Source organism: Canis aureus, chromosome 14, assembly GCF_053574225.1.
Source record: "Canis aureus isolate CA01 chromosome 14, VMU_Caureus_v.1.0, whole genome shotgun sequence".
In the NCBI taxonomy this organism is placed as follows: Eukaryota; Metazoa; Chordata; class Mammalia; order Carnivora; family Canidae; genus Canis; species Canis aureus.
The window spans coordinates 10618175-10632409 of NC_135624.1; the positions used below are offsets into that span (position 1 = coordinate 10618175).

The following is a 14235-nucleotide window of genomic DNA, read 5'->3' on the forward strand; positions in this document are numbered from 1 at the left end:
GTTGTTAAATGGGATTTGCTTTGTGATAATTCCACATTGAGCTGTGTGTATTTATATAAAACATATATATGTATAACATGTACCTTTCAACAAGAAAGTCTATTTTAAAAACTAAGACTATAAAAAGCAGATCAGAGACAGTGACTATAGAAATCATCTATAAAACTCTCTACATTCCCATTTAATGGTGTGGAAATTTAGACCCACAGCATTGAAATAACTTATCCAGGTTCCTTATTCACTCATTCTTTTTTAGGTTATTTATGCTGTGATACCTATTGTTCTGTGTAAGAGCATAGCACTACAGGTCCAACCAGTTAAGACCGAGGCCTTCCCTCATGGAATTTATTATATAATGAAGACAAAAGTAGCATATACCTTTTTAGTTAGTAGAATGTTTACTGATGCAGAAGAGTTTTTGCTAAATCCTATAATCCCACTGTAACATGTTATAACTATTGTACATGCATTGTGCATATAAGTTCTCCTGAAACGAGGTAATCACTTTTTAAGATTGTTTGTTTATAAGAATCTTTTTAGATTTCAAAACTAGAAAAAATTCCCCATTGAGAAACTGATATGCTTTGTATTTGACAATAATGCAAATTTCATAACAGCTGATCGTGTTTCCCTTTTTAAGTAGTAGATAAAATTATATTTCATTTCCTTTTTTTTTGCATTTTACTTAAATAATGAGGTAATGCTTAATGAAGCAAATTAATAGTCATGTCATTAACCATGCCTTTTTTTAATCCTTAGGTTTTTGGTGCATTAGCGTCTGAGCCATTTAAAGTGAGTGATGGCTTTTATGGTACCGGAGAAACCTTTGTTTTTACGTTCTGTCCAGAGTTTGAGGTAAGGACAATTATTCCAGTATTCAATTTATAAAGAGATGGCATAATGAAAAGAACATGCACATTGGAGGCATTTACACTTGCATTTGACGCTCATCTCTGTTGTTACTAACTATAACTTCACACTTTTCGACCATTTTGAGGTTTAACTTTCCTATGGATAGAATGGGAACCATAAAATGTAACAGGGCATAATGCCAGACATACATCATGGTCTCAGTAAGGAGTATACATCATTATTACTATTCTGAATTGCCATTGTGAAATTCTTAGAAACTTTTAATGACTAAGTTGCATAATGTAAGTAATGAAAATTTAAAAAATAAATCATTTAGGTTTAAATTATCTGATTTCTTTTTCTTTATTATGGCTTAATTAATTTAAATTGACTACATTCCAGTACTAGTTAGACCTAAAATTAAAGACCTAAAATTAAAGAATATGTTGACTGTAAAACATCGCATGCAATCGCAGCATCTTAGGTACATTAAAGTTCAGTGTATCAGACCTTTCCTTAAGAGATGAAATTATAATCTCGAAAAAAGGAATCAACACCGTTAAAAAAGTAGTCTTTAGAAACAGTTTCTATGATTATCAAAATAGGAAGGTTTTGATAACACACTAGAAGATTTTTTAGCAAACTTAAGCTTAACCAGCTCACTAGATTAACCAGTGCTTTCCATTCCCTCATAAAACATAACAACCAATGCCTACAGCTAACTGGAAGTTTATAATTGATACAGATTTTTTTAAAGATTTATTTACTTATTTTAGAGAGTATGAGGGGAGGGGGGCAGCAGAGAGAGAAAGGCAGAGCAGCAGACTCCCCAAGGAGCATGGAGCTCAACTCAGGGCTGGATCTCAGGGCCCATGAGATCCTGACCTCAGCTGAAACCAAGAGTCAGAGGTTCAACCAACTGAACCACCCAGGCGCCCCTGTTGCAGATTTTTGAAGCATCAGTTGTGCTTGTACTCAAATCTTTTTATGCTATTTCTACTTGACTGTGTAATTAATTAATTAGGTATTATATAACTATGAAAAAGTTGTTAAAGTTTATTGAAAACTATAATAAATATTTGAGGAAAAGTTGATAAAGATGATGTGCTAGAAATTGTTATTGTATTACAGTAAAGATGATGTGCTAGAAATTGTTATTATATTACATTTAAGTAGAACTCCCATGGAAGAAGGCTAGTAAAAAAAAATTAAGAATATGAACATCTAGAGATTTTGTTTTTGAACTTCTGAAATGTTTTTATTTTCTCACTGCTCTTTAAAAAAACTGAAACTAGAAATCATGAACATTTGTAGCAGACTTATATAAGAATAATGATAGGCAAATCAGTATCCAAAGGAAAAAGACCTTGGCGTTATATCAAAGTATTATCAAATTAATGACATTTCTGTTTAATGTTAAAAGTTATTGGCATCAAAAAAAAGTTATTGGCATCTATATCAATTTTTTAACCAATTTTCTGCTTTTTTTATTAACTATTCAGTTCTTGACACATACATAGAAAAGAGAAATATGTATAAATAGATAATAAGATTTGAGGCTTTGGAAATGAAAGTGGTATGCTTTTAACTTTAGTCATACAAATACAGAAGCCCAGAGCACCAGAACCTTCTGCCCAGTCTTTTATCCTTATTGTTCTTATTCCTCTTATGTCTGTCAGTCTAGGCTTTCAGTACTTGGGGTTTGGGAGAACCGACTCTATAAAGTGACCATTTTCATCTACATGTTTAAAGCTTTCTTTGTATTTCTGTAGGTCTTTAAGTGGACAGGAGATAATATGTTTTTTATCAAGGGAGACATGGATTCACTAGCTTTTGGTGGTGGAGGGTAAGTCTCTTGAACATTTTACCATGAGATTTTTAAAGATACTTTACTTATTTGTGTGACTTATAAAATCAGTTATCTTTGGAAAGTTTTGACATTAGAATCTTAATTTGTATATTACGACTAAGAAAACAATATATTTACAAGAGGGTTTGCTTAAGTGTAGTATTTGAAACTATTGATAAAATATTTGTTTATTCATTTTAAAATGCTGTTGAGTTGATTTCCCTTTTGATTAAAGCCCATCCTTAGAGTACAGTGTGACTTCTTGTATTTGAAAGTAAAATGCAGTAATGCCTTAGACCTTCTCAAGTTTTTAAAAAAATACAATGTTATTTTGTTTCTCCCAACGTATAAAAAAGTTCCAGTTATTTTCTTTTTATTCTACCCTGGAGACTATTTGAATGGATATGTCAGAGAATAATAGAAATTTGTTTTCCTACAAAAAATTTGTGATACCCTTTCTGCCCAGATTTTCAGAATTTGTTTTCTTGTTTTGTTTTTAACAGTATGTGTCAATCATTAATTTGATTGGATTCTTTTGCATAGCAGGCACTATAAGAACGTTTGCTTACTTATCCTGACTTCATTCAGTCTTTACAGTGTTTACATATAGTTTGCTCTACCTCCTCCTAGCCTAGACTTTTCAAATAGTGCTTATTAGCAAACAGTGATGCCTTCTTTTGGTAGTTCTCTCTGTCCTTCAGGATCAGACATAAAGTATGCTAAGTAATTCCCAAACTTATAAAATATTATTTGTTTCCCACAGCTGAGGATATATAATAATTCATCCAGGCTGGAGAATCTTGTTAACCTATAAGAATGCTCACTACCCTGAGTAATTCTAACAAATTCTTTTACCACTTCTCTATAGATGTGTGTTTGAAAGACATGATTTCAGTGGTTAAAAAATTAGCCTTCTCTGAAAGACATAACTAGTAACTAAAAACCATGTTATTTTTAGTTGTTGGAATCAGCATATGTTTGTATGTTCCAGTTACACTTTTTTTTTTTTTGGTGGAGTGCAGGCAGTCATTTAGCCCAAATGGTAGTCTTACATGTGATTCAGTTAGCTCTCCAGGAGGGCATCACAAGCAAGTGGCTAGTAATTTCAGGCTGCTAAGGGTGCCTTAAATCTTTGAAAATAACATACCTAATGTCACTAGATGTCTGCTGAAACTTGATTTTGAATATACCATCTGATTGCAGTAAGCTCAACTAAACGTTGGGTCATTTGATAACAAATTAAGACAAGTACAGTCTTTGGAGAAGGAGAGTACAGGCTCAGAAGCCTAAAGCTACAGGATCTTGATATTCCAGAATCCCAAATAGGAGCCCCAAAACCTAAATCATGATGTGGTGAACTAAATATAGACTTTGGAGTTAGACCAATTTAGATTCTGGTTTCAACATATGTCCCATATGGGACCGTTAGCAAATTGAAAGTTTCCTCAGTTGTGAATTGGAGAAAGAACCTTAACATTAACTACACGTTAATAATGTTAGATGAGAGGAAGTTTTCATGTTAAGTATATTAAATATTTAACTTGTGTCAAATATATTAAAACTGTATAGCAAAAAGAAACCCATAATACCAAGCAAAGAAGAACAGAGTGACACCCATCTCAAAAGAATGCTATATAAATTTAATTTTAGAGAATTCATTTTGTTACTTGATCTGTGTAATAAAACAGTGTGACACCCATCTCAAAAGAATGCTATATAAATCTAATTTTAGAGGATTCATTTTATTTGATCTGTGTAATAAGTGATTTTATAAGAGGGTGTGAACAAAACAAAATTGCCTTGTACCAGTGGGAAAGGCTTGAAAAAAGTAATGATATCAGAATTTTGAATATTGAAAAGCCTCATTTAAATTAATTTAATTAACTTATTATTTTATACCCTCTGTAATAATTGTCTTACAACCTTAAGTATTAAGAGATTATTGTTTAAAACTATTTTTTTAATATATTTCAGGGGAGAATTTGCCCTTTGGCTTGATGGAGATCTTTACCATGGAAGAAGCCATTCTTGTAAAACATTTGGGAATCATACGCTTTCTAAGAAGGAAGATTTCTTTATCCAAGACATTGAAATCTGGGCTTTTGAATAAATGTAATGCTCTCTGTCTTAGCAGGATAATGGCCCAAACCTGACATGGACAAGCGTTCTTTGGAAAGTTCAAGAAGCAATACAATGTAACATGTCACTCGTGCTTTAAAATTAATTGTATCACCATTTTTTACAGCTATAATTTTGGAATTTATTTTTAAAATCATGTTTCTGTCCCAGGGTTTTTTTAGGTTTAGACCATGGTGTGGGTCCATGCAGTATAACAGCGTGGGTTTTGTCAGAATTTTGGCAACCTTTTAATCATAGTGACCACCTCATCTACAATCCATGTTATCTCAGTCTCCTAATCGGATGGTGCTCTTTCTTTGAATTTTTTAGTTTATTATTTTTAAAACTATATTGATTGTTTTACTAGAGCAATCTAATTGGGACATTGAGAGAATGAAGACTAGATAATGCTGTGAGGTATCTGTGAGGTTGGCACAGGTGACTGTTGGACTTGTCAGTTTAGTCATTCTTGTGAAGGAAAAACACATGCCAAAATAATGCATATTTCATAAACCACTGAGTTCTAATTTTAATTCACACTACAACATTCTTTATTAATTTTGTAGGCATTCTCAATTTCATTTTAATAAAAATGAAATTTGAAGAGAATTCTGATTGTAATAGACCACAGTGCACATGATCTGCAGGTTTGGGCATATGATTTCATGTTTGGATTATCTGATAAAGTTTTAAAATACAAAGGGGAATGAGAACTTGATGATTCTATTGGATTTAATATATCAAGTGAGAAAATATACTATTTACATATTTGTAGCTTAGCAGGGCATTATCATAAGTACAAAAACTATGAAACAGATACATATTTCTTCAACATATTGTGTCAGATATACTGTTTTATAGTTCTGTTGTTTTAGCCTTATTGCATATCAATTCCCAAAATATAGGTTCCTGTTCAAAAGGAAAAAAAAAAAAGTGTGTTTTTTTTGAGTGGTATATATTATAAACTACCATTAGCATTTGCTGTTATAAAAGGGCAATGATTATAGTAGACAATATTGTAACTCAGTAGACTTGTTGAATATGCAAACTTACTGTCAAGTGACCTCAAAAAAAAAAAAAACCGAGATAGAATATACTAGTAGTTCTTATCCTCTTTTGTAGGAAACCAATAATATGCCATTGTGGCAGTCACTCATCAGTTAATTTCAAAGCTTCATGTTATGCAAAAAAAATCCTGCTGTTATACATGTGACAGTGACCTTGTGCTGAAATTTCAGCTATTCCAGATAAACATTGTATATTACCTTGTAAATTAATGTTTAAAGGTAGTTTTGTTCTTATAGAAAGTGTCGATTGCCAGGTTGCTTATAGCACTTTAAATTATTCTGAAAAGGAAATTATAAGCCAAATATGTTGGCTTTAGTAGTTTTAGTTGTATAGGACTTGACTATATTTAGATCTTTTGAAAAGTTTAGATAATTATCTAAAGAAAGCATAATGCTAATGGAAAAGAAAATCTGATCTATTTAATATGCTCTCGCTGAATATGAATAGAAATGTGGGCATCATTTCCTTGTCTATGTAAAGCTATCTCATTATAAGTTAGTAACAGTATATAGATTAAATGTTTACAATATAGAGAATTGTAAATAAAAATATATCATTTTTCCCCTTTGGTCTTCCACAGCAGTATTATTGTCTTTGTGGGGCTGACTAATCATTAAAAAAAAAAAAAAATCCTGTATTGGATTTCAGTTACAATAAGGTCCTGGTCGTGTATACCAAATAAAATTAAATACTTAAATACAAATTTGAGTTTGGAATTTATTGAATAATCAAATTACTTTCATATCTAAGAAGTCTTTGATTAAGCTTTCTACTGTGGTTTATGTGTAAAAAATGCTTCTGATAGTTTGGGTGGTGGTGGTAGTGGTGCTGGTAATAGTAATGATGGAAGGATGTATTCAAGTAGAGAGAACAACATAGTTTAAAAAATGAGAAAGTGAGGTCGGACTCCCTGCATGGAGCCTGCTTCTCCCTCTGCCTGTGTCTCTGCCTCTCTCTCTGTGTCTCTCATGAATAAATAAATAAAATCTTTAAAAAAAAAATGAGGAAGTGAGAGGGCACTTAACCTGTGAAGAAGTGCAAGTCCTTTGCTATTTTTAGATTATGTTGTTTTCTCTTTTGATGGGGAGTGCATAGGAAGGTAGGACTTATACAATAAAGAGTTTTATAATGTGCATTGCCAAGAAATGTAGTTTTTTTTTTATCTCATAGGAACAATTAAGAAAATTTGAGTAGAAGAATGACACGATCAAGTTTACACTTAGGAAAGATCTCTGAAAATTAGATTGGTAAAGAAAAAAATTAGAGACCAAGAGGCAAACAAGTCTGTTATACAGTCCAGATAAAAAAGGATAAGGCCTGAATAAGAATTGTAGCAATGATGATCAGGAAGGAGGCATGGGGGGGGGAGGGGGGAAGGCATGGATTTGAAAGAGATTTAGTAATTAGTTAACACGATATCATTATTTTTTGTCAGAAGGAGGTAAGGATAGCTCTTAGGTATTTTACTTAGCAACTGAGTATATTACCCATTGATATGAATGATGGGCAAAAAAGGGAAACAAGCAGCAGACAGGGAAATTGTTAGTTATGAGAAATTAGCTAATGGTGGGGGGGGTAATATTTTGTTCTGATAAAAAGATTTTAAAATCAGCACATACAGGTAGATGTTGAAGCCATAACCTACAAGTGAAATGCTCTTGGAGATTATAGACCGAGTGAAAAGAAAGAGCTCTTGAGATAAATTCAGGGGTATGGTACTAAATTAAGTGATAGAAGAAAAGACTCTTAAACTTGCATTTCTAGAAACTAGAATAACAACAAACCTAATGAAAATAAAAGGTGGGACAAAATGAAGATAGGAACAGAAGTCAATAAAATTTATGCAAATATCCAAGACAGAAAATCTGATAATAAAACTGTAAACCTCCAGGAAGATGAAGGAAAAAGTACCATTGTTAAGAATTTGAAAGGAGACATTACTACAGAGCCTCTAGACTCTAAAGAGAGAGCATCCTATGAACAACTTTACCTCAGTAAACTTGACAATGTAGGTAAAAAGCATTTTGGAAAATGGACTTTGCTAAACCTGACCCAAGAAGAAATACAATTTTTGAATACAGCAGAATTTGAACTTATTAATTAAAAAGGAATAGTCCACATACACACACAACAAAACCAGGCCCATATGGTTCCACTGGGTAATTATTTCAAGTATTTAAGGAAAAAAAGTCAGTCTTAGATGAACTTTTCCCAGGGTAGTGAGAAAAGAACTTCTGATACTGCCTTTTGAGGCCAGCATGATCTTGATACCAAAACTTTAACAATCCTTACAAGAATATAAATTTCTAAAATAGTCTCATATGAACATAGACATAAAATAACCACAAATCATGGGATGCCTGGGTGGCTCAGCAATTGAGCGGCTGCCTTTGGCTCAGAGTGTGATCCCAGGATCCAGGATTGAGTCCCACATCAGGCTCCCTTGTGGGGAGCCTGCTTCTCCCTCTGCTTGTGTCTCTGCCTCTTTCTCTGTGTCTCTCCTGAATAAATAAAATATTTTAAATAAAAAAAAAACACCAAGTCAGCCATTTATAAAAGAATAACCAGATTAGATTAAGTTTATTCCAGTAAAGCAAGAGTAATTAACATTTTTAAACGTACCATTTACCACATTTATAGAAAAAAGTTTTTCATGATCATCTCGCTAGAAATATTGGAAGCTTTTGGTTAATTTCAATGTCGGTCTATGATCAAACCTTGGCAAACTAGGGAAGAAGGGCTCTTAATCATTAATGATTTAAAAAATTATTCTTGAAAAATACACAGAAAGCATTATCTGTAATAGTGATTTATTGAAAATTTCCTCCTAGAGATAGGAAATCTGACAGTGATAACTGCTATCACCACTTCTATTCAACATTGTTCTGAGAGTTTTATCTAATGGAAAAGCAATAGAGAAAAGACATAAGGATTAGGAAGGAAGAACTTTAAATGTCATTTGTATATGACATGATTGTGGACATGGAAAATTCCAAAAGATCAAACTTAAAATTGAATTAATTAATTTGAATTTGAATTAATTAGTTGATTATGGTCACTAAATCTGAGTTCGATATAAAGACTTCATTTTCATGTACAACTAACCATTAGAAAATGAAGCCTAGAATATTGCCATTTGTAATACCTTTGAAAACACTGGATATATAGCAAAGAAAGACCCCCGAAGGAAGGATATACTGTATTCATGACTGGAAGCAATATTGAAAGAGGTCCCGTCCTCCACCCGTCCTCCAAGTCAATCCATATTGATAGTGAAAATCTCATCCAGCTTTATTTTTGGAAATTAAGCTGATTCTGTAATTTATGTGGAAATTTAAAGAGACAGAATAGCCAAGAAGAATGAGGCTGTGGTCTTGAATGCCAGATACCATGACCTATTAAAAAGCTGATAAGTATTACAATGTTGTATCGGTCAAAGGATTTACAGAGGAAAGTACCAAAATCAAGTGTCCAGAATTTATTTTTTTGAAAAGATGACATTTGCTTAGTGGTGCTGGATTAATTAGATATGTGTATGGAACAAAAAATCTTGATCTATCTCACACCACATGCAAAAATTACAGATTATAGAACTAAATGGAAAAGGTAAAAGCAAATAAAGCTATTAGTTTTATTTTTTTTTAAGATTTTACTTATTTATTCAGAGACACAGAGAGAGAGGCAGAGACAGAGAGAGGTTGAAGCAGGCTCCACGCAGGGAGCCCGACGTGGGACTCCATCCCGGGTCTCCAGGATCACACCCCAGGCTGCAGGTGGCGCCAAACCGCTGCACCACTGAGACCACCCGAACTACTAGTTTTAAAAATACAGGCTATCTTCATGACCTTGGACTATGCATACATTTGTTCAATGGGACACAAATGAACTAATAGAGGAAAGAAATGAACTCTACTACATTAAAATTTTAAGAACTTTTCATCAGAAAATATTAAAAATGAAAGGGGGAGCAACAGAATGGAGGGTTTCTATAACAACAGCTCTAATCTCAAATACACAATGCATAATCGACTACAAATCAGAAAAGTTCAACAAAAAAGAAGACTGGCAATCCCTAAATGTATTAAAAGAGCCAATAAGAGCTATCTTAAAAGGGAATGTAAAGTGGGACAACCTTGGAAATTTTTCTTGGCGCTCTCTATTAAAGCTAAGCCTTTGACCAGCAATTTAATGCATTGGTTTATATCCAACAGTAATGTGTACGTTTGTTTACCAAGAGGTAGGTATTAGAATGTTTCCAGAACTATCTGCTTTCTCCTCTCCCTGCTCTCTCCTCTCTCCACACACCCATCCACTCACCTATTATGCTCAATCTAATTCTGTCATACTTTACATATGTATTTGTGTGCATCTCCAAAAACAGGGGTATCCTTTTTTATAACCACAGTACAATGATTGACTGAATTCAGGAAATTTAACGTAATACAATATTTTGATTTAATATGCCATTCATTTTTTAATTCCACCAATGGTCCTAATACTGTCTTTTAAAGCATTATTTTTCCTGATCCCATAATCCAATCCAGGATCCTGCATTGCAGTCCGTTATTCTCTTTGATCTCCTTTCACATGGAAGAGTTCATTAGTCATTCTTTGGGTTTTATGACAGTGATACGTTTGAAGAGCTCAGGATTATGGAATGTCAATCAATGTGGATTTGTCTGAATTTTTCCTATATTTAGGTTATGCTTTTTTTGGCAAGAAAACCGCAGAAGTGATGTCGTGTTCTCTGCATATTAGGATGCACATATGTATATTTATCCCCTTATTAGTGATAATAGCTTCGATTATAATTGATTAATATACTATTCACTTTATTTCTCCACTACTATCATTCTCCTTTTGTAATTAATAAAGAATGTGTCGGGAGATTCTTTAATACCATAGATACTCTATCCCCCAATTTTTCACAATGTTTTGGTATCAATCAAGGATCCTTGCCTGAATTATAGAAATGGTTGCAAAATGATTTTTCTAACTTTCATTCCCAGCACTTTTACTAGTTGACGTTTACTGTAAGAGCTTTCTTTTATCATTTAAGAATATGTATTATTGGTACAAACTAATGGGTTCTTTTTCTTTTTTATTCGAAGTGTTATGATCCATTTTTCTCCTATACTTAACCAGCGGGTGCCCTGTCAAATGGACTGCTGGCTGTACAATTCATTTTCTTGAGTGCTTGCCTCCGATACAACAATGTTCCAGATTTTACCTGTACTTCCTGTAATCCAATCCTAGAATCAGCTATTTCTCCAAGTATACATATTTCTTTTTGAGGAGAATGATACTTGAAAATTGGAATATTAGATGTGCTTGTTGCTACTGGGGTGGCATTGCTTCTAGGGCCTTTGAGGAGACAGAAAGTAAATTCACACATCATGAATGCACACTAATACCTCTAGTTGCAATCTACCATTATTCGTCCTCGTCTTCCCTCCATGCTTGTATCTCTCTTCTCCTACAGTGAGGAATGAAAGATATCTGTATATTACTCATTTGCATAATCTGACAATATAGATATTAGTTTCAGAATTGTTACACCCATACCCTCATAAAAAAGTAGAACATTCCTTTGCAGATTTTTGTCTTTAGACTGAGGATATTTAATCAAAGTACTATATTCAAGAGTTATGTTCATTTCTTTTTTCATCCGATGTGGTTAATCATTTGAAATAGAATTTGTTTATTACTTTTGTTTACATTCCATTTTCTTTCTTTCTTTCTTTCTTTCTTTCTTTCTTTCTTTCTTCTTTCTTTCTTTCTTTCTTTCTTTCAAGATTCTATTTATTTATTCATGAGAAAGAAAGAGAAAGAGAGAGAGAGAGGCAGAGACACAGGCAAAGGGAGAAGCAGGTTCCATGCAGGGAGCCCGACGTGGGACTCGATCCCGGTCTCCAGGATCATGCCCCAGGCCAAAGGCAGGCGCTAAACCGCTGAGCCACCCAAGGATCCCCGTCTTCATTTTTTTTTAAATTTTTATTTATTTATGATAGTCACAGAGAAAGAGAGAGAGAGAGGCAGAGACATAGGCAGAGGGAGAAGCAGGCTCCATGCAGGGAGCCCGACGTGGGATTCGATCCCGAGTCTCCAGGATCGTGCCCTGGGCCAAAGGCAGGCGCCAAACCGCTGCGCCACCCAGGGATCCCCCGTCTTCATTTATTTAATTTTACTTTTTGTATATGTAAGGATTTAAAGGGTTTCAAAGTCCAACTACAGAATCCTGTCTCTTTCAACCCATTTCCCCCCCCACCCTACAGGAAGTCAATCTCATTATTTCTGGATATCCTCCATTTTATACAGACACACACACACACACACACAAACGTACATATGTAACCCAGTGTGTGTACATTGTGCAGGCATATGTATACACATATATACACACTAAAAATAACTTCTTAGGGATTTTCCTTTTTTTTCTTTAGAGCTGCATCCATTGTGTGGTTGTACCATACTTTGTTCATCCATGTTCCCATATGTATTGTTTTTCCAGTATTTTACAATTTAATGCACAGTGCATTATGCATATATGTTTTCATACTAAGTTTTATCTTCAAGGAATATTTAAGGAGTGGAATTTCTTGGTCAAAACTAAATTCAATGTAATTTTGTTAAATGCTGACATGCCCCCCCCAAATCCGAGCACCCAATGTCATCAGATAATCCTTGTTGGGATGATAGTGAACCATAGTTCTCCGAAAATCTCTAGCCTGAAAGATTAGGTCATATAACGCATTTATAAACTAAATAATTCAACAGACATTAACTGTGTCCTTACTGTGTACTAAGAAATGTTGTAGGTACTGGGGTTGAAAAGTAACATTCTAGGAATCCTAAGGGAGCATCTTCACTAAGAGGCCACGTTAGCATGAACCAGATGGTCTTCTGCTCCTCTTATCCCTGAACAGGGTGACTTAATAAGTACTGCAATCCTTCCCTGAGCACAAGTTCCCATGGACTCAAAATTTTGGTTTATAAAGAATCAGCCCCACATTGTGTGAGAACCAGCACCTGATAGACCTGTTGCTGGTATCAAAAAAAGAAGTAACACGAGTTTGAGAAGTTCAAAGTGGAAGGCAAAGAGCATAGATGCAGCCCCACCTTGCATGGAAAGAGAAAACTCAAACACAGAACTTCCCTCCTGTTGCGGGCGGGTGGGCAGAATGGTAAGAAGGTGAACTGGGGAATCAGGAAGTCATAAAACTTCATTATAAAAGTTGAAAGGCATCAAACATTTAGTGGTCCAGACAGAAGGGGTTTTTCAAAAGTACATTTCAACTGCCCCAAAATTCTTTAAACATCTTACTGAAAGTTTGGAAAAGAAAAATTCTGAAGATTTGGAAACCAAGTGTATACTGCTTATAATTGGGCATTTAAAATTACCATTGGTGAAATGCTATTGATGGTGTATATTTATTTCATGTGTAATTTTCATATATTATTTTGAGAACTATAAATATCTATGAGGACTTTTGCCATCTGAGTTCTACTTATCTTCTTTTTTTTTTTGTATCAAAGCTCTGTTTTCAACTATAGATTTTCTTATCGTGGAGTTTTTAGGATAAAATTCTGTCACAAAGCAGGCATTTTCCTTTAAGGGACCTAGCTTTCTGACTTCCCCTTACTCAGAGAAGTGTTAATGTAGGCTCTCTGAGAAGATTTTCTAACTCCATCCTCAAATTCCAACAAATTGAAATTTGGAATAATCTGCATCAGTACTTGCATAAACTGTTATTGCCCAGAGTTGAATATGAGGAAATTTTTTTGAAGCCTTGTCTAAATATTCCACCAATACCAGAAGCAACCCAACTTGCACTCTATAATTTTGTTGAATTAGAAACACAAGAAAGTGGCATTGTGGAATATAACATTAAAATAGTAATATATAAACAAGAACAGAAAATATAGAAAATATCTTTTATTCTTGTGCATGACTTTGAATGTTGACATAAGTTTCACTGTGATAGAAGTGTACATCTTATATGAAATTCTATTTAGAAATATTGGTCATTAACTTGTAATTTAACAAATCTATTATGGAAACAAAAATGTACATCCTTCTTTAAGAAGATATTGGAACTTTCAGTTTGAAAGAGAATCATACATGAAAACAAAGATAATTCCTATAATAGTTTAATCTATACCTTATATTAAATCTAACAACTAACAATTATGAGTGTCTACTATCTCGAGGTGTTATAATTTGACATTAATTTCTGTAACATGAAAGTACTATATTATGCGCTTTCAGTGAATTCAGTAATTATTACCACACTTTTTATCCAGTTTGTTTTTAGCATTTCGTAAGACACATTAAATCCGAGAAAAAG

General features: G+C 33.7%; 1 protein-coding gene across 7 annotated transcripts in view; it reads left to right on the plus strand.

Moving 5' to 3' along the window:
* OXR1 (oxidation resistance 1) overlaps positions 1-6590 on the plus strand; it is a 282656-nt gene extending 276066 nt beyond the window's left edge. For all 7 annotated transcript variants that reach the window (XM_077846943.1, XM_077846944.1, XM_077846941.1 and 4 more), the window contains 3 exons: positions 760-855; positions 2625-2698; positions 4676-6590. In XM_077846943.1, coding sequence (XP_077703069.1) covers positions 760-855; positions 2625-2698; positions 4676-4811 — 306 coding nt within the window. In that variant the 3' untranslated portion in view covers positions 4812-6590. The remainder of the gene's footprint in view (positions 1-759; positions 856-2624; positions 2699-4675) is intronic.
* Positions 6591-14235: the final 7645 nt, after the last annotated feature.